This window comes from Curcuma longa, chromosome 1 (genome assembly GCF_044706935.1).
Source record: "Curcuma longa cultivar G26 ecotype Majalengka, Jawa Barat chromosome 1, ITB_CL_G26_1.1, whole genome shotgun sequence".
Classification (NCBI taxonomy): Eukaryota; Viridiplantae; Streptophyta; class Magnoliopsida; order Zingiberales; family Zingiberaceae; genus Curcuma; species Curcuma longa.
The window spans coordinates 16,597,357-16,623,573 of NC_133861.1; the positions used below are offsets into that span (position 1 = coordinate 16,597,357).

A 26,217-nucleotide genomic window follows, 5' to 3' on the forward strand; every position below is an offset into this window, starting at 1 on the left:
TTGTTGTCTGCTATGCCTCGTCTGGGATTAAACAGAGCAAAGAATATGTTAATTCTGGTCTTGGATAGTTGTGGGAGAAACAAAGCTGGAGAAATTTTCAACTTTTTCATTGGAGTATTGATCCATTTGCTGCACGCTAGAAAGCATGTTATCATTCCTGTGAGCTAAAAGTAACATAATATGTAGTTTATGTCTCAGTTTCTCTCGTTCATACCCAACTGGACGTGTAAATATAAGCTTTGTAATTGTAGTTAGACTTAGAGGCTTAGAGCTAAGCCTTGTCGGCGTCGTCGGTTGCAGGGCAGAAGGTGATGAGGTAATCGGTAGCACCGGCAGTGCACGTGAACGTGCTGGTGGCATCGTCATAGGCGTAGCTGTACGCCGCCGGGCATGCCGCCTTGAATAGCTGCGAGTAGCGCGTTGGTCCGCACGTCGCCGGCGACCCGTGGGCCCCGGTGCAGCAGTACTCCGGCGACCCGAACGCGTCGCACGCGCTCCTGCATGCCACCGTCTCCCCTCCTGGATCCGCCGCCACCCGCAGCTCCGCCGGGCACTGCGCATTCAGGTCGCCCACGCACCCTGCGTAGCGGCAGTTGTCGCCCGCCGCCGCGGAGGGGCGGATTCCGATGCCGATGTTGTAGCCGTCGACCAAGCTCACGTCGTAGAAATCCTTGGCGGCGCCGTTTCCGCCTCCGCCGAGGGTGAACTCGGCGAGGCTGACCGGCGGGACGCCACCGACCGCGCAGTGGAGGGCGCCGCCGCAGTCCCCCGTCTCGCAGGAGCCGTTGGGAGGCAAGGAGGAGGAGGCGAAGACGCAACGGGTGCGGGCCCAGAAGCGGCCGGACCAGCCGGGCGGGGCAGAGAAGGAGGCGGTGGAGCCAGGGGAAAGCTCGAAGCCGCCGCCGCCGAGGAGGCCGGCTCCATTGCCTGACAATGTGCCCGGCCAGATGGTGTAGGGGCACTTGTTCTTGATGGTGAAGGTGGTGCCCGCACCTTCTGCCGGCGATGCCCATGATGCCCCTGGATCAACAATAGTCGATCGTAAATTAATTGATTGCATAGACATGCAAGTAATTTTTAGAGAAGGAAGTTAGTCGTTTGCTAGCTCACCTGAGAAGAGTAGCCATGGGAGGAGGAAGAAGAGCTCCATGAGAGAGATGGTGAAGGGATTGTTGCGGGGTGTGTTCGTGCTTGTTTTCAATTGTAGCATCGATATCTGTAGTTAGGAAAATCCCAAAAAGATGCACCGATCTCAAAACTACCTGTCAGGGAATTTTTTGAACTGATCAGCCGAAGCCCTTCAGAAGCATATATAAATCTAAGTCGGTGAAGGCCAACCCAATTGAATATCTATTTTGTTGACCTGACGAATTACTCGGCAAAGGATCATCCAATAACACTACAACTATGTCATCATGTTACTGAATCGAGCACAGTACAAATCATTATTTTAGCCTCCAGAGGTTTAGTAATTAGAGTCTGTCCATTCGATTCGGAGGAAGAATTCTTATAATTAATGCGTTGTCCATTAGAAAAGATGAAAAAACTAAGAAGATATATGAAGAGAAGATCATGAATAAGTGGAAAGTTAGATATATAGGTTAATCGTTTCTTTCATTAGGTTAACCTTTTTCATAGTGTCGTCTAGTAGGAGAGAAATTAAGAAAGTCGAAAAGATATACATTTAAATATATTTTTAAAAAAATTGCCTTAAAAGATCATTTTAATTGGGTAGATTGATTGGTGAGAAACTGACCTGAGTGGAGAAGAAATTGAAGAAAGCACACGACACACTGGCGGGTAAGCCAGATAAGAGGGTCACGTCTAAATGCATTGCCATAAGAAGTCATTTGGAGAAATTCTCTTGGAAAGTATAGTTTTTAAATCATGTACTGTAAAACCAATAATTTTAGTGAATATAAATATGATCATCTAATGATGTAGTCGATATCTAAGAGTGTGGCGATCTCCATGCATTAGGATTTAGGCTGCATGCTTAGAGTGTGCATGTATATATTCCTCATCCATCCGTAACACGTATCCTCTCGACTTAATCGATCGGCGTTGGATTATTCGGGAAAAACGATCAAGAAATCTGATTAGGCAACTCAATAAATGCTACCTCACTCACTTTGCAATATGTCTATATTTTGATGAATAATGATTAATTGAGGCACAAAGAGTTAATTAACAGATATCCGAAGAAGATGGACCTTTTCAGATCTTCCTTATTCAGCACTCGATGCTAATCCGTACGTACGTGTTCGATATATATAGTTAATTTTACGAACACAGTCTACGTAATTATATCATGGAGCTAAAGAAGCCATGCCCATAACCGCCAAACCCGCCGAACCCACCGGCGGCGAGACTCGGATAGTGCACGTCAACCCCTTCATTCTTCACCGCGAACAACCCCGCCGCTGCTCCGGCGCCACTTCCGACCGCCGCCACCCCGGAGTACGGCGGCTTGCGTGCGAAGGTCTCCTGCAGCAGCTGGTCCGCCCTCCTCGCCACATCGCTTCTCAACTCCACCAGCCTCCGTTCCAGCTCTTGCAGTTCCGCCATGCCGAGTCTCTCCACGTCGTCTTCGTCGTCCCAAAACCACAGCCTCCCCTCCCCCTCCTTCTCCTTCTTCATCTCCTTCTCGAGCGCGTCCCGCTTCTTCTTCTCCGCCTCCACCAGGTCGTGCAGCTCCATGCACTGGCGGTTGAGCTCGCGCACGGTGGCCTCGCGGTGCAACTCGCCGCCGCCGCCTCCGCTAACGGGGTGTGGACGGCGGGAATTCCCGGCGAGGAAGCGGTCGACGACACAGTCGACGGAGGGGTGGCCGAAGGAGAAGACCTTGCCGGCCGGGGAGAAGACGACGACGCTGATCTCGGCCCCGCAGAGGATGGAGAGTTCGCTGGCCTTCTTGAAGAGGCCGCTCCGGCGCTTGGAGAAGCAGACTTGCCGCGCCTCCTCGTTCTGGATCCGCTTGATCTCGATCTTCTGCCGGCCCATGCTCGGCTTCCGCCTCACCATACCGATTTCAAGTACCAAGAAAACAGAGATGTTCCGGTGGTGGTGCGCGCCACGATTAGCGAGGGAACAGGGCGGGGTTTAATTTATACACGAATCGAGCAGCGGGTACAGTAATTCTTTCCATGCAAATTAAATAGGATTTAATTGATGATAAAGAGAATTGTTATGGAAGGAATGGGCAGAGCCAGCTAGCTAGGGCTCTTAGTTGGATATATTTTATTAGCATAATGGATCATAAATCACCTCATATAAAGTTAAATACTTTCCAAAACTTAATCGTTGTGAGATGTTCTTTTGATATCGATCGGTAGAGAATTTATCCAAATTCATCTCGAATATATATATTTAACAGACACTCATATATATCCAATTAAACAAGTCAGGTAACTGCACCACGTTAGTTAACAACACTGATTCGAGCTAGGGTCTTCTTCTGTGTCTCGATCAAGAGATTGCTCGTATATATAGTCCGTTTTTGTTCTCTATCGTTGGTTGTCTAACGCTCCACTCTTTCCATTTTATCTGCAGCTCTGTCTGTAAGTAATAAAGGATTCATAAAACAAATTAAGGATCCATAATTTAATTAAAGATAAGATGCCAATTCCCTTCAACGTCTGACAATCAATTCGTTCCCATTCAATTATATTCTTTTGCCGAAGGAATACATTTAATTATTTAATTATTAAAAAAAACAAAACATACAAGTACCAATTTTTTATTCTAGAATTTAGAATCTGAGTGTACGTTAAAAATGGGACTCCAATATTAATATGCTTGCCCTGTTTTGATTCGGACCAGCTCGTACTCGAATTGGACTTGATTACTGAACGCACAAACTAAACCCCAAACGAGTCAAATTAATTTTAAAAAAAACAATTCTTTACGGTCAAACCTGATCGAGATAAATTTGCTGACCTTGTCCATTCTCCACGTCGAAGAGACAAACAGATAACCAAACGGGGGCAAGAAGAGATCGTGAAACAACCATCTATCGCCCACAGTTACAGCCAAATCCGAAGCAAGGCACGCAGTATTAATCTATTAATCCTTAATACCTCCTGTTTTCTTCCAAGCACCTACAGCGATCGAGTTCTGTTAGAAAGTGGAGCACGATGCCTCTTCCCCTTCCTCAAAGGTCAACACCGTACATTATATATACTCCCTCCTTTGGTTGACAATTAATTCAATCAAACACAAGCGAGCAGAGGACACGAGATACAGAGAGACATTCATATACACACATGGATCATTCCGATGGCGTTGTCGCGTCGACGTTCACGGAAGAGCAGGAGGCTCTTGTACTGAAATCATGGAAAGAAATGAAGAAGGACGCAGCAAATTTGGGGCTCAAGTTCTTCCTGAGGTAGCTAACAAATTCGATCGGTTTGTGGTACTCAGTTTTGCACGATTAATTAATTTTCTGGTCGACTCAGAATTTTTGAGATCGCACCTTCAGCGAGCGGTCTCTTCTCCTTCTTGCGTGACTCCGACGTTCCAATGGAGAAGAATCCCAAGCTCAAGGCTCACGCAATGTCCGTCTTCGTCATGGTAATTCCTGGTAGCTAGAGATATCTATTAATTAATTAGTTCATCTTAAACTAATTCCTGGCAGAATTTAACATGAACTGGATTCTGTCGTTGATAAAATTGTATATATATAAAATGTACGTATTAGACTTGCGAATCAGCGGCGCAGCTCCGGAAATCCGGCAAGGTGACGGTGAGGGAGACGACGCTGAAGAAGCTCGGCGCCACTCACTTCAAGTACGGCGTAGTCAACGAACACTTTGAGGTAATTAATTTAATAAATAATATTACTGATTAATTTTCGATTTTAATTAAGAATCTTGGAGATCTAATTGGACCAAACCTTCTTGTGCGATCGATGTCTTAATAAACAGGTGACCAGGTTTGCCCTTTTGGAGACTATAAAGGATGCTGTTGGAGAGATGTGGTGCCCAGAAATGAAGGCGGCGTGGACCGAGGCTTATAACCAGCTTGTGGCAGCCATCAAGCAGGAGATGACGAAGCCTGTCTAGAAGATTTATATATATTAATTACTATGAAGCAACGAACAGTAAAAATTTAATTAGAAGGGATTGGTATCGATCATATCATCACTAGTTATAAAGCAACGAATAATACCGTGCATGTTATTACTTTGATTGTTTTATCTTTGTCCACCGCTCCATCGAATCAAACAAAAATAAAATTTTAATTTAATTCATAATGTCTGCCTCTCACAGTATAAATTAAAGAACTCTTTTTCTTTTTCAGTTAATTCGATTTAGACTTTTCTCAAATTCATGAGAACGGAACCATTTCAGATGAACTTTAGGTCTGTGACCAGGTGAGAATTTAAATAATTAATTTTTGTCACAAGATAATTCAATTTCTGAATCCATTATCGATTTGTCCAGAGCTAATTAAGAATTAATTGATTGATTAAGGACAAATTAATTTAATCTGTCCATTATGTGAATCGATCCCAAATGGGAATAAAGATCCCGGACCTTAATTCGCTCTTCTTCACTTACGATTAGTTAAACTCCTCCGCCCCTTGGCCGTGCCGACGACCTTGGCACTGGCCGAAATTATTGTCTTCTCGAACACGGCCGCCGGCGACGAGAGCGGTGTTGGCCTTCACCGCGAGCGCGGCCATCTCCTCTGCGTGGAGCGGCCGGCGGAGCATGGAGACAGGGAGCACGAAGTAGAGGTGCCCGGGCCGCAGCTCGTCGGCGGCGGGCGCGTGGCCATCGAACACCATGTCGTCAGCGTCGCAAACGAAATAGGCGGTCAGGTGCATCGACTGCAGCACATGGGACGCCTTCACCGGCTGCGCGAACTCTTGCAGCTCGCCGTCCTGCAACACCAACTTCACCGTCGGCGGCGCCGGCGCCACCATATCGGCGACAGTATTGAAGGAGTGGCAAATCCCCATCAGTGAACCATTCAGCACCTGATGATCATAGAAACTCAGATGCCACATATTTATATGCAGATCCAGAGAGGGAAAAGCATAATTCAATTCTATTGTTAAATTTCGATTCAATCGACGATAGTGGAGGAGGAGCGAGATACGTCGCCCGTAGCCCAATAGATCTTCGTCCTTTTTCGCAGTACCAATCGATTTAGATTATCTTAATTCAGCTGAAAATTTCAGTTTAATTACTTTTATTTATTTTTTGATATGTTTGTGCCATCAAATCACACAGCTAGACTGAGTCAAATCCAAATGGCTAGCTAGCGCACAACATGGACGTTTAGGTGCTAATTAATATTTTCTTTTTAAAATAATAATAATAATAATATGGCCTATACCTTTTCTTCTGGGTGGCCCAGTCTGATTTACACCACTACCTAATGTTAAGCTAGCTAGCAAATCAGGGACAAGGTGGTAGTGGCTTGTCGACTAATCGTCGACAAATTAAACAATGCATGATCGATCGAGTTGGATCGATCCAGTAGTGTTTTTGAAAAGCAAACCAACCAATATAACTCTGGCCATTGAAAAATTTTCACTATCTTGGATGGACTAAATTGGTCGCAGGCTCAACCGATCGATCGAGCTTCCAAACCAAATTAAACCAGTGCTAGCTATCGCATGCATGCATGCAGTAGATGAGATGTACGTAGTACGAGTGGCCTTGCTTTGCATGTGATGGATTTGGCCCTTTTGGTGAAAAGTCGAACGATGGCAATGGAATTAACATTAATTACAACTTCTCCATGCACACTACGTATTCCGTGAGCTGTTCGATATATATATTTGCCTCGACTAAGACACGCGCGCTTCGAGATCTACCGAGCTTGGACTTTGACGGATCGGAGTAATTGAGCAAGGAAGGTTCTCGATCGGGCTTACAAAAGTGCTTGGGTGGTGCATGGGATCGTCGCTGTTTTTCGGCAAGGCTGCGTGCATGCAGCTGAATGAGTTGGAATTAAGAATATTAATTAATACCAGTTGAGCTTGGAATAGGAAGCTACGAGCAGGCCGCATTGCTACTGCCATTAATTCTGCACTGTTTATATATTCAACCATCACTCGGTTGGACTGACTGAATTGATTGCGACAATATGGTAAATTATAGAGCATTTTATACGCCGACCTTTGATCGAGTCAATCCGACTCATGTCTCTTCTGCTAATGATTATGAAATCTGCAGTGAAGAAGGCCACAGTATGTGATTTAGAGAAAGGGGAACAATCTATTCATCAGACTCGAGATAATAAGAGGTCAGTGTGTGCGTTATTCGATTATATATGGTCAACGAGGCCTTAATTAAATTCGCGTGCTAGCTTTAGTCATTTTGGTATGTCAATGTCAACTTTTAAATGTCTACTTTTTATATGTAATTTTTAATTTTATTTATAAGCCCTTATTGCAGATCCAAATAAAAAGCTGTCCCTGAGATCTCCAATAGCATGTAGATTACAGATTATTATTTATAACGTGAACATATTGGGCCTTGCTTGAAGAAATACTATATGACTTGCATTCAATCCTAGTGGTATAACTTTCATAGATGAATAAAATTTAAATATTTTCGTGCAAGAAAATCGCTCAACTGTAATACGATTACATTATATAAAAACCAAGAATCCGGCAATAATATGACGAATTCAAGCGTACAAAAAGCGGATGCTTATCCATCTGGCCAAACTAAAACGCAGGAACCTTAGAAAACCATAAATGCTCAATGGATGCAGTCTTTAGTACACCAAAATCTCATTGAGACTGGATTGTCTACGTTCCAACGGTGTGGCGCTTTAACAATCTTGCCTCGTGCCTCTTAGACCATTGCTGTCAAATGTGAAAAGTTAAAAATAAATAAGCAAGCCAGTGCAAAAACGTCACCTTAGTTATCACCTTCTTTCAAAACCTTCTACTTTTTTCGATGCTTATCTCTTCTTACTTTCACAAATTTTCGACCAGATTTATCTCCACCTCCAGTTCCCTGAGAAAAGCTACTTCCAGCGCTGAAATCTAAATTTGGAGCTGGTTGGAAAGGAGACGGGGGAGGAACAAAATCATTTTGCTGGCTGCCAAATTGAAAAGGTTGCCCACTAGGAGCAGCTGGAGAACCGAAAATAAAATTTGGTGGTGAAGGTATATTGGTTTGTTGCCCAAATCTCCCAAATGAAGTAGACGGCTGGACTGGATCATCAGCCATGCTATCTTCAACACTCATCTTATCATTTCCAGGTGACGAATTCAAAGCAGCTAATTGATTTGGTGTTCCAAACACAGGCTGTGCAAGAGAGGCGGATAGGGATGATGTGCTTCCAGTTGAACCAAATGAAAATGCTGGCATCGAAGATGCTGTAAATGAAAACGGCACACTCTCTGAAGGAGATGAAGTGATTAAAAAACCTGTAACTGGTGAAGATGATATAGAACCAAAAGTAGGGACAGAGACTGATAATTGGGATGCCTGGGAATTCGAGCCAAATGATGCTGTGTTTGTGCTAAAATTGGTCGCAAAAGTAACACCTGGCAGAATAGGAACACTACTTGATCCAAAAGGAGCAGTTGAGGAAAGGGAGTTGCTGCCGCCAGCACTTTGAGATGAAGCATTAGAACTAGAAAGGGAAAACCCAGAACTTGATACCACTGTATCAGAATTGCCAGCGTCTGAAGTTTTTCCAGTAAAAATAGGAAACACACTGCTTGAACCAAAAGGTACAGTTGACACTAGGGAGCTGCTGCTTCCGACACTTTGAGATGAAAGGGTAAAACTGGGAAAGGAAAAGCCAGAATTTGAACCAAAACTTAAAGTTGTCATAGCTGTAGTAGAACTGCCAGAGTTTGAAGATGATCCAGTAAAAGTAGGCAATGCGAGACCAGAACTTGCATCAAGAGGTTTTCTGGGAGCACTTGAGAAACCAAATAAAGGGGCAGCAGAAGCTGATGCCTGAATGACATCACCAGATGTGCTTGCCAAAGGGGTTGACACAGCAGAACTAGTCTCTACAGACTGATTAGCAAAACTCAATCCAGCAGAAGCCCCAAAAGAAATACTCTGAGAACTGCTGCTAGAAAAAAGTGAACTAGCACCATGTGGCTGCAATGATGCACCAAATGTTAAAAGTCCATTTGAAGAAGTTGAAGCAGACAGAGGAGAAGAGCTACTGCTCATGCTTGAAAATACTGAGAGAGGGACTGAAGAAGTACTAACAGTACTTGACAATGCAACAGAGGTACTTAGAGTGGCAAAGTTGCTTGAAGTGAAAACGGATGGCTTCATAGACTCATTTGTCAAAGCAGTGTCATCACTTACTTTGGAAGTTGAAGAAACACCAAAACTAGTTAAGCCCAAGATAGGTGAAGATGAGATGCTTGACTGTGTAGCATCTCCCAATGCATCGACTGTCTTGACAACTTTATCAAAATCAGAGCTTGAAGATATGCTTTTTCTGTTTTCATCACTGTAGTACAGACCAAACACAAAAAAAAAAAAAACATATTATAAATTGTGTGCAAAGGAATACATGAGAGGAAAATATGTAATGCTGTTGATAGCTACAAAAGAAAAGGTGAACAATTTTTTAGGTATGTATGAGATTCTGATAAGTTAAAATTGATTCAATATGGTTAGTTGCATCTTCTTGCGATGTCTATGATGTCTATAATTTGTCAAAACTACAAGATTAATAAAAAACTATAAAGAACAAAAAAATCCAATAATTTACCCCTAAATATAAAAATCCAATAATTTACCCCTAAATATAGTTTAATGAAAAACTATAAAGAACTAAAAGCTTCCTATAATTTGCCCAAGACTAATCAAAGACTATCATGAACTAAAAACAAGATATAAATAACTTATTTGGATATAAATGAATGTTTAAACTGAGAATACATTGATGCTCCAGTAAAAATAATACAAATAACCAAGCATCTCTGGAAATTACAAAATAAATTCCAGGAACGTCTACATAACAAAATACTTCAATTAGGCCTATTTCAGCATGCCCAAATGATCAGTTACCCATAATTTTTTTTTTAAAAAAAGTATAACATAAGAAACCAATATGTTCCAGTCATTTTAGTAACTATTTGAATTTAATATGCTTAAAATTTTGAGGCATCAGAAAAATAACACGATAAAGCAGAAGCTCAATCAGGAAAAGGCTCTTAAAGGAACTCCAGATGAAGAGAATATTGTTAGCAGAGCACAAGGAATTTTAGATTGAGGCTTGGACAACAAAAGGTAAAAAAATTATAAACAACAGCTTAGAATAAATTGAGACAATCAAGAATAAAGGAAAACTTTAACATGTATTTCCCAAATATCTAACTTGATTAATAATAACTTAGGTAATTGAAACACTATTTTGATCAATATCATGCCTTCGATAAAAGACTTAGAAGTCCACAACATCCTGGGAGACCATGACGAATTATTTAATAATTTTCTATCCTTATATTATACTGCATCAAATGAACCAAACGAATTTAGAAAGAAAGTAAATACAAGTTATTACAAACCAAAGAAAGTGAATTCCCTATCAACAACGATAATACATGATGGCGAGTGGGAGAATGATGTAGCAATTTGCCAAACTATGCTCAAGACCATGAATGATCAAGTGGGAGATGGAAATAAATTCTCACTTCTTATCTAACCTTGCAAGAAATTGTGGGCCATTAGAACCAACTGCTGCTGAAGGAGATCCAGATGAATATGCCACTAAACCAACTTTTATTGCAGGAGATGAAACTTCCTCTCTTAGAGTAGGTTGCACAGGAGGCATGGCTGATATAGGAATTGCTGAAGGTATTGAAGAAGAACCAGAAGAAGGTAATGCCAGAAAATGTATTCCATTTATGTTACCATTGCATACTGATGTAGATACAGGAATGCTAGTAGAGGAAGAATTTTTAGAAACCTCCAAGCCAGTTTCTGCAATTTGTGTAGTTTTGATGTCTGACAATAGTTCAGATTTACCATTTGCAATCACAGTTAAACCAGAAGAATCCTTTACAGAATCATCTCTATCATCCAACTCATCTAGGCCCTTAAATTTAAAAAAAAAAACATTACCTATTAACTCATCATCCAAAGTCAGTTCACTCCAAGACAATTTATGTAAAACAGTTGCATACCTCAGGAATGCTTATCCGGAAGAAAGGTTTTCTTTTAGTAGACATAGTAGCGGCATCTGAAACAGTCAAATCTATAGCTGGCACACTAGGTTTGACCTCTATAACAGCTCTTTCGAATTTCATGGTAGCAGATGCTGCAGACACATTTTCAGCAGCCTCATATTGCTTCTCATAAAAAGGATTTCTCTGATGATGGCTGTGATTGGAAGGTTTGAAAATACCATTTCCGTGCACATTCACAAACTTAGTGGTTTCAATTCTCTCTAAGCTTTTCAGGGCCTGACTGCTCAGTGCATCATGAGTTAGCATACGAGGTGATTCATCCATATCAATTTTCAAATTAGATGGTTTCACTTTGGGGGAAGGAGCTAAATTATCGAGTTCCTCCAGTATTTTCCTAGCCATTTCACTGGATTGACGAGGAATTGGAACAAAGGGAGACACACAACTTTCTACATTCTGTGCTTCTTTATCATTCTTCTTTTCCTCACTCCAATGCAGAAGCTTTTGGCTGGAAGGTAAAGAAGATGCATCTGCAACAGTTGAGGAAGAAGGGAAATGTCGCATTGATGAGAATGAGCTTCTTGGTGGAGACATTATATTTGACTTATGACGAGTCCTACGGATGGGACCAACAGATCCAATTCCATCATTCAAAACTGAGCTCCCTCGTTTCAGCATCTTTTACATAATACCACAAATTAGCATATATATTAATTCAGAAAGCTCAGATGGCAAATTAAATAAAAGATGCCAAAGAAATAAATGGGATATTCATTGAAGGAAAGGAATAAAAATCATAACACAGTTAATAGAATAACAAATTTATTATTCGCTTTTGATGGCCAATCAGCAACTTAACAAAGTTAATCATCAAGGCTCATCGGTTTAATTTATTTAACATAAATCGTAAAATTCTTGCCAAAGACCACTGAAATAGGGCAAAGTTTGGCAAATTGGTAAAGCTCAGAGGAAAGAAGTGTAAAATGTTTGCACATTTACATAAATGAGGGACAGCTATGGATATAATAGATAAACTGAAGAACAACGGTAACATGAATTTTGAAGAGGATAAATTTGTCATCATACTCATTTGGCAGTCCTACATAACCAACACATGTTATTCTCCCAACTAAAGCTCTTTCGAAAACTGATTCATGTGGCATATACATACGCAAGGCTTCATTGTTTTTCCTTTGCATGTCATGTGCATTACCATTATGCAACTGGACCAGGTGTCTCATTCAGTTGGATATTGCATTGGTTATGAGACATGCAAGCACACATCATTTTATTCTCCAATTGGTTCATATCAAACTAATTAATTGGCCACAAACCAGTATAATATTTATAAACCTATAACTAGAGGCTATAGTCTCATGCTTGTTAAATAGCAACCAATAACAGAAGCCCCAAGAAAGCTAGCTCTCAATCACCTCTATTTCTTTGCTTCTTCTGGAGACTCGATAGTAAAATAGTAAAAGACGTGTCGATTGAACAGAAAATCATATTAGAAAAATAACTTGTCAGCCTATATTATGCCTCTGTTCAATTCTTTCCACCTTTCACTCCAAATCATCTATCTCATGTTGATTAGTGGCTGCTTCCTTTGACCAGCCCGAGTATCTTTCAATTCAAATCATCAAGTGCATGTTGATTATTGACTGCTTTCTTTGATCAGACTTGTACAATGATGTCTCTTACTCTTCTCTCATTTTCCTCTCTCCTTCCTCTTGAAGTTGCTTTTTTTCTCTTTATGTTCACCAATCAATTTTTCTCTGTGGTTTGAAGTTATTTAAATAGGAAATACCAGTTACACTAACAAGTAGAAATTTTGACCTTAGTGCACTTAGTAATTCATATTATCCAACAAACAGTAATATTTTTCCAACCTAAAGATATTAATTAAGTTCATAAAAATTATGTAAATTACCTTTACTAAACATAACTGATACTAAATATCTAGTAAAAGGATTTTATATGATAACAGAGATGAAACAACATGCACTACATGGATTATAAACGGAACCTCATTAAACCTGTGCACTACCAAAATCACAAAGGTTTCACAGATTGCTTGATCATTTAGATTTTAATCATTTATCTATTTTCTTTGCCAATTTGATTATTGGTATTCATTCTTTTTCTGTGTGAAAATATCCAAAAAAACTGGTTAACTTGTAAAAGCTGTTAAACTAGTGTAGTTTGCTGTAACATCAATAAAAAATTATAGGTTTCTAGGATAACATGTTCAAAAATTTAAATCCTTCAATATTTACCGTCTTACATTTTTTACCTATGCAAGGGCATAATAAAGTCATAACAAATATAAATATAATAGCAAAAACCCACACAACACCTGTATGCACGCACAAGCAGAAATCCAAGATACAAGCACCCAAATGTACACATACGCACATACATAGAGGATAGGAAAAATATATATATATATATATATATATATATATATATATATATATATATATATATATATATATATATATATATATATATCATGTCTCTACTAGGGGTTTCTTTCACTTGTTTATGCTTGTAAACATACACCTACAATGATTCATACCTGCCGACCAGAATGTGCAATATCAATATTTGCCAAAGGACCACCACAGCCATCCACACCACTCTGAAACAACAGTTAGTAATTCGTAATTTTATCATACTGAATGACTAGAATACTCGATGAAGCACAAAAGGAAAATAGTGTCCAAAATTACAGAATTGGCTTCAGTTTTATTAATAAATAGCTTTCATCAAGACTTACCCTTGAGTTAGCTACTAAATGGGGATTAAAATATGGAGAACGAGCCATTTTATATATTGCTGATCTCCCATGAAGCTTCAGGCCTGTGTGGTTGTGAGATGTAATCTCCAAAGGATTAGAGACCTGGATTGGCATAAAGGGACCACCATAAAAGATGTGCCATTCTATAAGGGAAAAAAATTCAAATCTTCAGTGAAACAAATGAATATCTACAATTTGTGTGAATAGTTGTATTGTTGTGTTTCTGCACCTACTTCTCTACTAGCCACAGGATGAGGCTTAAAGTATGGAGAATGAGGCATTTTATTGACTGCTGATCTACGCTTTGGATCCGTAAAACTGTATGGTGGGGCCTCAAGGGACTGAGGAACTTGGACTGCAGGTCTTCGTGCCAATGACTTATCAAATGATTGCTTCGCATATGAAGGACCACTAGGAAAATTTCTAGCAGACAAGAAATCTTGGTTTTGCATGCTTAGAGATGTTGGAGATAATTTAGAAGGCCTCAAACTCATGTAACCTTTAGCAATTTCAATTGGCGATGCAACTTCTTCCTTGGAATCCTGAGAAAAAGTGAAATTTTCAAACAAATATATAAAATTGATAGTGTGTCATGTTTGAAGTATCAAATTAAAAGAACAACCACATAAATGTCAATCATATTTTATGAGTATTAAAATGTTAAAAAAATATTCATATTGATAACTCGAGCATGTATTACTTGCAAAACAATTGACCATATTAGCACTTGAGAAAAAAAAAACTACTAAATAAGAGAGTTTATGGCTTTAAGCAAATTGGTTTAGTTTAAATTAGTTTAAACAAAGCACTTAAGCTCTTTTAACCACAGAAGCAGATTGCATAAGCAATGTGCGATTGTTATGTAGCAGAATCCTCCTCAATAGCTGCTTATGTGGCTCAAATGGAAACAGGGGCTTTTAAAACATGGGAAGGAAAAAAAAACAGCCTATAGCAACTCACCGAGAAAGGAGAATAAGACTATGTTGCTTACAAGGTAGGGGAAATAGCTACAAAAAAGAAGTGAGCAAGAGCAAAGATATTAAAGCTAAGAATGGAAATGTCAACTTAATTTGTGTATCCTTGGAAAGAAGGAAACTTCAAGAATTCTCATTCTCACAATTGTTTTGGAGGGAAAGAAAGAGGTGGAATTTAAATTTCTAAAATTGATTTGTTAAAAACATTTTAAAAGAAAAAAAAATCAAGAAATTAAGATTTTAGGAAGCCAATATAAATCTTTCCACAGCTGGCTTCCTTCCACATTTGTCTCTCCCATAGGAAACATAACATAAAGGAAACCTTTGCTGGCCAGTTACAAAGTTAAATACATGCGTAAAAGCTAACACACAAGTGGGAATAAAAAAACTGTCAGAGGTAGAAGCTGCCTTCAATTTGACTTTCCGAAATATATTTTGAAATAGTAAAAATATATATGCATACAGGAATAAGCGTCAAAGAAGTAGGTGCCTGTATTAAGAATGCTTAAGGAGCTTGATATTCATGAAGGTAGACATATATTTTTAGCAAAAATCCTGCACATCCATCACATCTATGTAGAAGAATTCAGCTCAATCCTGTACCTCTATGTGTATGAAACATAATGCAAGCAGTATGCAAAAGCTAACACAATAGTGTAGAAGGTCATGGCATCAATATTTTAAATGACCATTTGCAGAGAGAACAAAATATTCCCCAGAACAGAAGAGTAAAAAAAATACTTACAGCTAATAAGACAGCTTGAGTTGCATCGTTTCCATGCAAGCTACAGGCACTTCTTGCTTCTTCTGTAGCAATAGTTTTATTCTTTTTCTCATCACTTGATGTTGGTTGAACTGTTGGATCAATAACGCACAGATTCTGGTTATCTATTTTATCAGGCACTTTTCTCAGTTCTTTATCCTCAATAATAGTCATTTCTGGTGTACTTGGTTCTGTGACTCTAAGACATAATATTTGAGTGATGCGATCAAACTCACTCCTGCCAAATCATTGATACAGTACAAGCATAATCAAGGAAACCAACAGCGAGATGATATACATCAAAAAAAAAAAAGATATGATAAACGAAATCAAATCTCAAATACCTACCTTGTATATGTTTTCTTAGTCAGTAGCTGATAAAGTTCTCCATCAATACAAGAAGAATGAGTTCCATCCTGAGCGAAACCAGCATTAAGACAGTTAATAGCATTCTTTTCATGGCTGGGAAATCGTTCTTGTTTTGCAGGTAATAAATTCTGGAAGTACAAATGTGAAGAAAAAAACATGAAAAATAATAATAATAACAGGTCAAAAGATCCCCCACCGAATATATCGACAAAGAACAAGCATAGCAGTAAGAAACAACATAAAATCACCCAAAAAGAAGTATATGGCTACATATGACATATGTGATAACAGCAACTCATGCACTCAAATGAGAGGTTATACAAATTGCACAATGCAACTGCAGATATCCAAATAATATCCATCAAACAAGAACAATAAGCTAAATTTCATTAATTATGCCAATCAACAATTGAAATTCCCCATAACTTAAACCATCATCTTCATTATTTTCTCCATTGCATATATCACAGTCAATGCAAACATAATTGGTTGATTCATCTCAAGTGTACCAGGATATATCTGACTGGATTCTTTTCCCTGATTTCTTAAAATGCCTACAGATGATAAGAATTTATCACAAGCGGATAATTATGTCATGCATAAGAAACCAGGATCTCCTACTCAATGCTTGTGTGTTTCCACTACACAATTGTCATTCATTCATTGAACATTTGCCTAAAAGTCTATGATGGTTGACAACCTAATGTGCAACCCTCGTCCTTTTTCAACTGGGCTTGGAACCTGCTTTGGTGGGTTTAGAAATTTAGGAATATTCTATGAAAAACTAAAATTAATTAACATTGCATGTCTACTTTCTTTGGTAAAATACTAAAATACCCAGAACCTATGTTGGAAAGATAAGATATGAAGTGAGTTGGTTGTTACCAATTTAAGGGTAGATAACAACAAAAACATTTTTCATTAAATATTCATCATGCAGCCCTTTAAAAATCAATGCATAATTACATTAATCAAAGAAAAGCTTATGTTTGTCAATAGATGAGTGCAAAAGAAATTCTCGTAAACATGTTGGTGCTTATACATAAAGAGAATTGAAATTGAACTATCAAGATGTGTGTTCTTACAGTGCGGCAGTGTTCAAGGACTTCTTCCTTAGATCCCTGTTTTTCCTCTGTTAACAAAAAAAGGGTGTTACAATGTAGTTACTGGAAAAAGAGCATTAGATGCACATTGCGGATATGAAAGACGTTGATCGTTTAAAATTCATACAGAACGAGTTAGATTATTCCAGACCCGCCATTCATGCAAAGTGCCATAAGGCATTAGCTTGACTTAGAAAATACAGCAGAAAAACATAGAAAAAACAGAAAATAAACAGACTTCTGTACCTAAGTTTAGGCCTTTTGCAAAAAGACATTCTATAGTGATTAAAGAGCAAGAAGAAAAATTAGAAAGATTTGTTTGTGTTTCTGAATAAAATAGCACAATTCACAATCCTCATTTTGTAAAATCTTCAATTGAAACCAATAGGAATGCCATCAGTGAATAGCCATGTCCATTTGATAGCACTACATAATATATATTTTCCAGATGTTAGTTTGGATTACATACCTCAACTAGTTGTCTAGTTTCCTTAACGTTACTATGACTAAATGCTGGAAATAGAATGAGCAATAATAAGAATATAAAGTCAGAGATCTATCAGACTTAAATGCTGCATCATACAGATACCAAAGGCTCAGATTGTCACTGTAATATTTGGATGAAAATTTAAGATGCAATCCAACAATGTTAATCAGTGAAGGATTAGTTTTTAAGACCTAGATTTTCTTTTAATCAAAATATGATAAAATCCAAATAATGAGACAAAAAGTGGACCGGATGGTAAGTAATTAGAGGAAAAGGATGAAGCCAACCTATTCTAAAATTTAAAAAAAAAAACATTAAGCAATATTGAAATTGATGCGAACAAGGCAATCCTCTTAACAGCACGACCTTTGCAAAGAAATCATTTCAAGGTATAGATAACCTGACACCAGTTACCGGGAATTCTCTATCCAAATTTAGCCATGGTTTGGGAAAGCCTACCCATTACCACATTACACATAAGATATATTTGAAGTCTACACAATTTGTAATAACACAAAATTTGTGATGAGTAACAACTGAGGGGAAAATGTTCCTTCAAAAACTCACGGTCTATATAGAAGAAAAAAGTGACCAAAGATAACAGTTTGTTCAACTAAAGTAAATTTACATGATATGTGGCGACTAATATGAATAACGAAGGCACTAAAAAGAAACCCAAAAGCAATAACTCCAATGAAAGGGTTCGGGACCGTGGAAAATAAGTAGGGGGTGGAGCCAGCAGACAGAGATGGACCTAACCTGGTGGTGTAGACGGGGGAGCCTCCAGCCGCTTCTGGAAGACGGAGGGGAAGAGGAGCGAGGCGCTCCAGGCGATGGCCCGGGAAGCAGGGTCCAAGAGCTTGGACAGCCAACCGTTGTCACGTTCCGCCGCTCGGTGGTCGCGGACGGGCCTTGCGGCCGTAAGGGGGCGGTCGTAGGGCGCCGTGCGGCGGAAGTAGCGCCTCCGGATCTTGCCGCCGATCCCTCCGCCGCCGCCCTTATACTCCGCCATGGGTAGGGCAGCGAAACCACAGCTGAAAAGAAGCACGGAGAAAACGGGAGGCGTAATAGGAAGGATGCGGCGGGGAAGGTGGGAATACGAGGAGGGAAGGCGAAAACAATTAAAGCAAGGGTTGCGGAGGGACCCAGCGGCCATTCATATTCCAACAAAATTAATTTTAAATTAAAATCCAATCATACCGAATTAATCAAAATTTAACGGAATCACATTTTCAAATAAAAATTAAATAAATTAAATCGATTAACTATCAATTAATTTAATTTTTTAACCGAATTAATCAAGATAATCATTTTTTAAAAAATATTATAAAAAAAATTTCAATTAATTTAAAATTTTATAAATTATTTTTTATTTAATTAATTTAATTTATTTAATTTAATCGAATAAAAAATTTTAAAATCGAAACAGAATTAAATTAATCAATTTTTTAAAAAAATAATCAAAATTTTAAAATAATTAAATCAAAATTTTAAATTCGACTAATTTAATCGATTTAATTAAATTTTTTACTCACCCTTAAGACTTGGTCGGCCAGGGTCCTTCAGACTCTAATAATTCAATATATGAATGTTCTGTTATGCTGAATGATGCTCCGGGTGCAAGACTCATATTCTCGAGGGTTCAACCAAACTCTAGTTCAGAGACTGCGTACATCCTGATACTTCTATGGTAAAACAGTTTAATATTGACTAGTAACTGTGCAGTAATTTGACATTTGATGCCTTCAAACTAACAACGTTTCAAAATGTTACGCAAAAAATTCAACTGCTTCTCACGCACTCGCGTCCTCGGATCTGGCGTGCATAAGATAAATAAATCAATGCCAAGTTTGGTGTGACAATGTCCTGAATCAAACGTACATAAGAAAATCTGTGACAAGCATCCTACCGACGGGTCTAACACATCCAACAAAAACATTAATAAATTGTTTTAGGTCTTCCAAATTTGCTCAGAAGTACGGATTACCACAGTAATCTTGCCCTTGAGCAATGCATCCCCAACCATTAATGACAGTTTCTCTACAAACAGCCTTATTACAGCTGAGGGAAATACCTTTGGACAATATTAGGGCCCAGAAAAGAATAGCGTGCATTCATATAGTATTTCACTGTGCTCACGAGCCATAGGTTAAAACTCATAAAAGCATGCATTGCACTTGAATGATCGAATAAATAGATGAATCCATGACAAACATAGGCCATTTGAAGCAAAGTTAAAGCTCACAGTTAATCAAATTTAGCAAATTAATAATCGAGCCAAGACTTAGATCTTCAAGGTATTCAATAGGAACTTCTAAACTAAATAATGTGAATGAAAGATAATTGGATTTGCTTGTCTGATGCAAATCCTAAAGCCAAGTTTACTAGAATCATCGTACTATCACGATTCCTGTCTACTGCGTACAGTCCAAATTTTTGGTCTAGTTGGAACATGCAATGAAATGTTGTAAGACTTAAAGAAAATAACATAGCAATGTATGGAAAGAAAATTTTGCACACAAAATTGCAAGATTTTGGTCCGCTGGAACATGCAAGGAAATGTAAAATAAAAGGGAAAAATGACCTTTTTCTCTTGATGTTTAAATCTTCAATAAACAGTTCGACACATTTTTAACAAAAAGATATTTATGATTTTATCCATACACACCAACATCACAGAAGCTAACTTTTCATGTATATATAAAAACAGTGTGCCAACTACTATACAGCTACCTTGCAGGGATCTAATCATTCTTGACTTACAAGAAGGTTTCCAAATGATATATCATAGTCTAAAGAATATTATAGTTCTGTCCAACTTGAAATTGGGTTCATCCAAAAACCGATATATAAAAAATGAAATCATTGAATCCTAGGTCGTGATACAAATGTCTCATGCTTATCTAAGCTAGAGAAATTTTACACTATTCTGTAAAATTATGAAATAATGCATAGTAAGTCTAAGAAGGTATGTTCTTTTGAAACAAAGCCATTCAATTAACTAATCTTCCATGGCAGAGTTGTTGAATAGGCAGACTCTGCATTAGGTACATCCAACACCCTTGCAAAATGAATCACACTTGTCTGACGTGAATTTGAACAAGCAATCAGTTTCAACAACTTTAATAGGTTCAAGTTTGGGTGACTTGTGTTGCTCTATATCAAAAGCATCATCGGGTCGCCAATCTAGGTGCAATTATCAACTCAGTTATATCAGTCCGAGGAACATTTGAAAAAAAGTGATTACGGCTGTTGTTCAGTCTGATAATGTTGGCAGAGTCAAACCCAAGAAAGTAGCAATTTAGACCTTGCTTACTCAGCCGGAGAGCAAAGGAAGAAAAGAAAACAGAAAAGAGAGAGGAGAGGAGACTGGAAAGAAAGTAGAGAATTTCATCTCCTCTATTTTTGTTTACCTGAAGCAGAGAGAGAGGACAGAAGAGATGAACGGAAAGAGGATATTTGATCAACATATCAATTAGGAAAAAGAAATTAGATATTTTAGTCCTTTTTCCAAACCCCGTCTGTTCACTCACCTCACAGAGGTAAAAGAGGGAGAAGAGCATTAGAATCCGCTCTCTTTGCCTCTACCAAGAAAGGACAGGTACGCAGGCACTGAAGTGCAAGCCCCTTTTAATCTATAGATCAATACAGGAGAATAATGAAGACTTGAATGTATAAAAGCCTTATCATCTTTGTTTAATTATTTATGCCATAAATAGTACTTAATGCACGAACAGCAGAAATGTACATACCATCACTCCTAAATAATGGGGCAAGCTCAAAGAGATCGATAATGCACAAAACTTAGTTGGAACCAGAAGTTGCAGCACATGATGTTGATGAAGTGCTACTATTCACACAAGTGTTAGCTTGACTGCCAGTAACACCCTCATTTCTTGGTTCCACAACTGCATTTACTTCAGCACCGGGTGACACAGCTGAATTTGTGGTTCTACTTTCTCTCGTGTCCAAGCGTTCCACCATTCGTGACATGTTAGCAATTCCAGCACTGACTTCTCTTCTGACTTCAGAACCAATATCTGCAACAGAACTATTACGTGAAAATAGCCGCTCCCTCCATCCTCGGGTATTCCTAGCTATAGATTCTTTGTACCTAATTGCAAAAAGAACACGATTAGCATCTGTGCATCCTCGAAAGTGAGAACATAACTTAATTGTTGAAATACCTCATTGAGACAACATTCCAGCGAGATCTCAGAGTATCTGAGAGAGATTGCAATTCAGAGGGCCCTGCTCTGTCTTGATTAACAGAACAACCCAATGGTCTATAGGAAGAATATGCAAGGAATTAGAAGAAATAGATTTACAAGTATGAACATTACGAAAGATTAAAGAGCACCTGGGAGTTGAAATACTAGGTCTGTTTGTATTATCACTGTCTCTTGAAGTCGACAATGGAGTCTGGTTAACTTGAGCTTGGAGGTCACTGGTAACTTCAGTGGATTCCCTTCCCGGACTAATAGTTGAAATTGATGGATTAACAGCAACTACTGCAGGAGGTGATTCATTTTCCCCTCCTAAGGCGGGGGAAGTAGGTTCGAAGCCTACTGATGGTGAATTCTGATTAGTAGAGTAAACCAAATATTGTGGACGGCCTTGATATCCTGATCTGACCCATCCTCTTCTGGCGATGTGATGTGCTCTTCCCCTGGCAGCAGCAGCGGCTAAGTGTTGGATAATACGCTCTTCAAGCTCAGCATCACTTCCACCAACAGGCAACTGCAATGAAAAGGTCATAAAGAAATAATCATTATGTATAAGGACAAGGAAATAACCATTGTTACAGGATCGCATACATGTTGAAACTCAAAATCAGCAAGTGCCGGATGATGAAAAATAGCGGCAGTGCGTGCATGGTTAACTCTTATGCTCCTTTCACGCTCTACACCCTCTAATAGCTCTTGGCTGTCATGATCAAGAGTAATCAGATTTTAATTTTCTACCACTGATCTGAACATATTCTGCAAGTTTAATTTGACTAATACCTAGTTGGATCTTTCAAACCAATAGTCTGCCAACACATTGGACACTGAGAGCTTCTCTGACACCTAATTATACAGTTGGAGAACAAAGAAATTTAAGATAAATAAATAAATTGAAACAACCAATATTGTTTGAGGTAAAGGAAAGAATAATGCGCACAGAACTAGCATGAAGAATCAATATGCAACAAAGCAAACTCAAACAGGAAAACTCACTCATTAACAAATATATACACTTTGTAATCTCATTCTGAAAAAAAGACTAAAATGGGTTTAGATTTGTATTACCACTAAAAATGCAACAAAGTTGAATTCCAAGGATGGGTCTTCAAATGAAAAAAATACATAGTTAAATGACAACACAAGTTCAGTAATCCACATAGAACAATAATAGCAAAGAGAGAGAGATGAGAGAAGTACCATTCAAGAATGCACTGTAGATGGAACTCGTGCTTGCAATTAGTAACCTGAAGAACAAAGAGATAAATGAGACATCTATTGAGCTATACAGACAAAGCAGTATTATCATCAAGAATATATATATGTACACCATGAACACCACGCACCGTGGAAGGGTCACTGTCGCAAAAAGCTTCTAGACATATGCTGCAAGCATCATCACAAGCATCCTGGATGCCTCCTTCCACAAAAGCCGCAGCTGATGGCAAGTGGTTTTCCATCTTTGCAGTTTTCTCCATTGGCAACACTAAGTCAGCACCTCGTTCAATAAGGAATAGGAACAAGCTCAGAATCGAATGGAAATCTCATTACGGACGACGACGACGACAAATCCCTGAGAAAGAACCGTCACCAAAGTATTAAAAGCTACCCTACGAATACACGTATCACATAAATTGCAACTAAAGTACGGATATCATCGTTATAGCTACAATCAAATAAGAGGGCATCTCCAAATCATTATGTCCGCTAAAATTACATTAAAAATGACACATTTAAACATGAACTCCGATCGTCCCCATTGTCATTATCGGCGAACTTAGCAACGTAGTGCCAAACCAAAGACCGATCCTAACCAACGAGACTCCGATCATAGAAAATGAAGTAGACAAGCAATCATCAAGCTACCACCGGTGAAACGCCTCGAGATCGGAGTTGAGTAGGGATCGAATGACCGCGACGGAAACCGAACTGCCGATTACGCAAGCCAACGATGATTCGAGGGAAGCCGATCGAGAAACCCTAGAGAGACGCGAGAGCAAGAACCGCGCGTCACGATGAACGGTGGGCCATTGCACTCTCGCGTCCTCTTCCCATTTTTTATGCGGTATGGAAAGAGACATGGGGATTGGATCACTAATGGGATCGCTAGTGCCCAGACTCATTCTTCTTACTTTCGTTTGTACCCACGAATGGACGAGGCTTCTAACCCAGAAGTAGGTTACTATTATGCGGGTAAATTTCAGGCCAACGATGGTCACTTATCGGACGAACGGGATGAAGAGGAGAAGGAACTATGTTTTGACCGGCGGGCAGGGAAGATAGGGACCAAACCCAATTTAAAAAACCTTTTTTTTTAATTATTGCCACTATAATTAGTTGTCATATTGGAGCTCCATATAGACAAAATATTATATGTAGGCATGGGCACTAGATTGATGTTAATTGCGACATATATTTTAATATTAACAACATTTAACAGATTTATTTCTTCGCTTTCAGTTTTAATATATACATTAAAAACCTTTTGCATTCTTGATTCTTTTATTTTGTCACTATTTGCCATCCATGTTCGGCTAAAATAATGTCAACAAACTTTAAACATAAAAATTAAAAAAAATATATAACTCCATATAATTATCACATCACAAAATTTAATAAAAATATTATTTGATAGATAAAGTAACTAATAGATAGTCATAAAATCGATTATATGAGATCTTGAAGTGATGATTCTATTTTTTTCAAATTTCTGTTGAAATGTATTGAAATGCTTTTACACTTGCCGAAGTAGCAACAGTAGTATGTTAATTAACAAATCTGTCAAACATGTACATTATCATCTTTTTTGTTTCGAAATATGAAACTACGTTGGTAACGTTTTATTTTATTCGATCAATGTGAACGAACAAGAGGTGACTGTTTAATGAATCATGTTGTCTTCCCAAATCGTTTGATGCATGCTTCATGTGCATGCTCCCGGGAGTGGACGTAGCATCATTGTGTCCGTGGATAAAGTCCGGTCAGTGAATTAATAGGTAAATGTAGCTAGCTTCGACTCCAATCATCTTTAAAAAATCATATCAATTTTGATATATAGTTAAGCCACACTACAATACTAATTATGTTCTCACAAATTAACAACAACAACAACAACAACAAAACTGCCATTGATACACAAGTGAGCAAAAAGATAGACGTCAATTATATATAAGGTTGAGATAGAAGTCGGTTTTCAGAATATTCCTTAATTGAATTTGAATTCTATTTCTTTTAGTTGTTATTTTAAATATTTTACTATTGCACCACGAGGATAAAATAATAATATTATTATTGAAAGAATGATAAGTAACTCATATATATAATTTTTATTGTTCTACTCTTATATAATATTTTTAATCATTTTTTCTCTTTAATTAAATCTCAATTTACCTCACTACGAAAAAAAAAAGGAGTGAAGAAACATATTATGTCCATATTTATTTATGAAAACAAGTGGTAAAATAAATAGCACTCTTTACTTATCACATTAGAAGGGAAGACGCAAAACAAGTGTCTTCTCTTCCCTTTTGCAAAGATAATGAAGCACCTAATCAATTTTAGATGGATACCTTTTATTTTAAGATTTTGTTTTTTTTTTTAATGCAAGTATAGATATCCGAGGTTTAATTTTTTGAGAATACGAATCCTAGTATAACAATTTATTAATATTCTAGATTTTTTATTCCACTAATCTAAATCATAAATATTTAATTAATCTATTAAACAATTTATCGCTGCACCAGGCCTAAGGCTTTTCCTTTGCATTTCTAATCTATTTATAATCTGCAAGTATTAATCAAAACGTGAAATAGCTGGAGCGATTTTCCAAAATGTTGCCTTGAAATAGATGTGAAAGGGGCACTTCATCAGTGCAGTGGTCAAATATTATATTGTTTCAAGCAACTTCCACCAACTATATATTAACTATTCTAATTATTTTTAATCCCGGCAAGTAGCAAAATTAACATGATTCTCTCCTTATTTAGTCACTTGCCAAACAAGATTGGAAAAAACTAACCTTAATTATTCCTCGCCCTTTCTCTGTCTACCTACTCCTATGAACTTTACTAACACTCATTTCCACCTTTACAGTTTGTCATTATCAATAATAATAATACGAAAATAGTTTCGATGGGCAGTGACACACTATAGTTTTCTCGACTTAAAGTATGAACTCATTCAAGTTCCTTCCTAGTTTTGTCCTATGCATGTGAAAGCCTTTCCTTTCTCTAGTCGGCCACAACTATGCGACCATTATGAAGGACAAAACAAGCGGTGGCCTCTGGATTAGTATCGCATGCACTCTCTACGCCTACGTCGTGTTAGTTAAGCAATGTGTTGGCCTTATTTATATATCTCCT

At 38.3% G+C, this 26,217-nt stretch overlaps 6 protein-coding genes across 9 annotated transcripts; 1 reads left to right on the top strand and 5 right to left on the bottom strand.

Annotated features, from left to right (window-relative positions):
* Positions 1 to 160: 160 nt before the first annotated feature.
* Positions 161 to 1,834, bottom strand: LOC141824987 (pathogenesis-related thaumatin-like protein 3.5). Its single transcript, XM_074712346.1, has 3 exons — positions 1,757 to 1,834; positions 1,111 to 1,216; positions 161 to 1,020 (listed from the first exon to the last, which is right to left on the bottom strand). The coding sequence occupies exons 1-3, from the start codon at positions 1,832 to 1,834 to the stop codon at positions 272 to 274; spliced, it is 933 nt and encodes a 310-aa protein (XP_074568447.1). The 3' UTR covers positions 161 to 271.
* A 470-nt stretch (positions 1,835 to 2,304) lies between these two features.
* LOC141844626 (agamous-like MADS-box protein AGL29) lies at positions 2,305 to 3,030 on the bottom strand. The gene has a single exon (XM_074732938.1). It carries the CDS (start codon positions 3,022 to 3,024, stop codon positions 2,305 to 2,307), a length of 720 nt encoding a protein of 239 aa, XP_074589039.1. The 5' UTR covers positions 3,025 to 3,030.
* A 1,196-nt stretch (positions 3,031 to 4,226) lies between these two features.
* On the top strand, positions 4,227 to 5,131 carry LOC141847558 (anaerobic nitrite reductase Glb1-1-like). Its single transcript, XM_074735618.1, has 4 exons — positions 4,227 to 4,387; positions 4,458 to 4,572; positions 4,700 to 4,816; positions 4,926 to 5,131. The coding sequence occupies exons 1-4, from the start codon at positions 4,266 to 4,268 to the stop codon at positions 5,061 to 5,063; spliced, it is 492 nt and encodes a 163-aa protein (XP_074591719.1). The 5' UTR covers positions 4,227 to 4,265; the 3' UTR covers positions 5,064 to 5,131.
* Positions 5,132 to 5,563: 432 nt separating this feature from the next.
* On the bottom strand, positions 5,564 to 5,965 carry LOC141824996 (uncharacterized). Its single transcript, XM_074712358.1, has one exon. It carries the CDS (start codon positions 5,963 to 5,965, stop codon positions 5,564 to 5,566), a length of 402 nt encoding a protein of 133 aa, XP_074568459.1.
* A 1,588-nt stretch (positions 5,966 to 7,553) lies between these two features.
* On the bottom strand, positions 7,554 to 18,645 carry LOC141829119 (uncharacterized). The gene is made up of 12 exons (XM_074716560.1): positions 18,393 to 18,645; positions 17,129 to 17,175; positions 16,023 to 16,090; positions 15,657 to 15,912; positions 14,171 to 14,479; positions 13,917 to 14,039; positions 13,716 to 13,778; positions 11,135 to 11,815; positions 10,863 to 11,046; positions 10,655 to 10,784; positions 7,941 to 9,453; positions 7,554 to 7,828 (listed from the first exon to the last, which is right to left on the bottom strand). Exons 1-12 carry the CDS (start codon positions 18,643 to 18,645, stop codon positions 7,772 to 7,774), a joined length of 3,684 nt encoding a protein of 1,227 aa, XP_074572661.1. The 3' UTR covers positions 7,554 to 7,771.
* A 2,644-nt stretch (positions 18,646 to 21,289) lies between these two features.
* LOC141830067 (E3 ubiquitin-protein ligase RHF2A-like) lies at positions 21,290 to 23,883 on the bottom strand. Of its 4 annotated transcripts, none has more exons than XM_074717555.1 (8): positions 23,726 to 23,883; positions 23,203 to 23,429; positions 23,057 to 23,103; positions 22,640 to 22,702; positions 22,451 to 22,559; positions 21,994 to 22,373; positions 21,821 to 21,919; positions 21,290 to 21,747 (listed from the first exon to the last, which is right to left on the bottom strand). In XM_074717555.1, the coding sequence occupies exons 2-8, from the start codon at positions 23,332 to 23,334 to the stop codon at positions 21,438 to 21,440; spliced, it is 1,140 nt and encodes a 379-aa protein (XP_074573656.1). In that variant the 5' UTR covers positions 23,335 to 23,429; positions 23,726 to 23,883; the 3' UTR covers positions 21,290 to 21,437. The 4 variants fall into 4 exon arrangements, with proteins under 4 accessions (XP_074573656.1, XP_074573664.1, XP_074573650.1 ...); XM_074717563.1 differs by having other exon boundaries at positions 23,723 to 23,883; XM_074717549.1 differs by having other exon boundaries at positions 23,574 to 23,883.
* Positions 23,884 to 26,217: the final 2,334 nt, after the last annotated feature.

Bases quoted from the DNA above. Each gene is read 5' to 3' on its own strand.
- LOC141844626 (XM_074732938.1), bottom strand. From the start codon at position 3,024: ATGGTGAGGCGGAAGCCGAGCATGGGCCGGCAGAAGATCGAGATCAAG.
- LOC141830067 (XM_074717555.1), bottom strand. From the start codon at position 23,334: ATGGAGAAAACTGCAAAGATGGAAAACCACTTGCCATCAGCTGCGGCT. The intron at 22,703-23,056 runs GTACTTCTCTCA...CTGTATAATTAG, and splicing joins CTACAGTGCATTCTTGAATG to GTGTCAGAGAAGCTCTCAGT. The intron at 22,560-22,639 runs GTATTAGTCAAA...TGATCATGACAG, and splicing joins GGTTTGAAAGATCCAACTAG to CCAAGAGCTATTAGAGGGTG.
- LOC141824996 (XM_074712358.1), bottom strand. From the start codon at position 5,965: ATGGGGATTTGCCACTCCTTCAATACTGTCGCCGATATGGTGGCGCCG.
- LOC141829119 (XM_074716560.1), bottom strand. From the start codon at position 18,645: ATGGCGGAGTATAAGGGCGGCGGCGGAGGGATCGGCGGCAAGATCCGG. The intron at 15,913-16,022 runs GTAGGTATTTGA...ATGATTTGGCAG, and splicing joins ACTAAGAAAACATATACAAG to GAGTGAGTTTGATCGCATCA. The intron at 9,454-10,654 runs GTTAGATAAGAA...TCTGTACTACAG, and splicing joins GGCCCACAATTTCTTGCAAG to TGATGAAAACAGAAAAAGCA.
- LOC141847558 (XM_074735618.1), top strand. From the start codon at position 4,266: ATGGATCATTCCGATGGCGTTGTCGCGTCGACGTTCACGGAAGAGCAG. The intron at 4,573-4,699 runs GTAATTCCTGGT...TGTACGTATTAG, and splicing joins CAATGTCCGTCTTCGTCATG to ACTTGCGAATCAGCGGCGCA. The intron at 4,817-4,925 runs GTAATTAATTTA...CTTAATAAACAG, and splicing joins TAGTCAACGAACACTTTGAG to GTGACCAGGTTTGCCCTTTT.
- LOC141824987 (XM_074712346.1), bottom strand. From the start codon at position 1,834: ATGCATTTAGACGTGACCCTCTTATCTGGCTTACCCGCCAGTGTGTCG. The intron at 1,217-1,756 runs GTCAGTTTCTCA...TCCTAACTACAG, and splicing joins TCAATTTCTTCTCCACTCAG to ATATCGATGCTACAATTGAA. The intron at 1,021-1,110 runs GTGAGCTAGCAA...TTGTTGATCCAG, and splicing joins CCCATGGCTACTCTTCTCAG to GGGCATCATGGGCATCGCCG.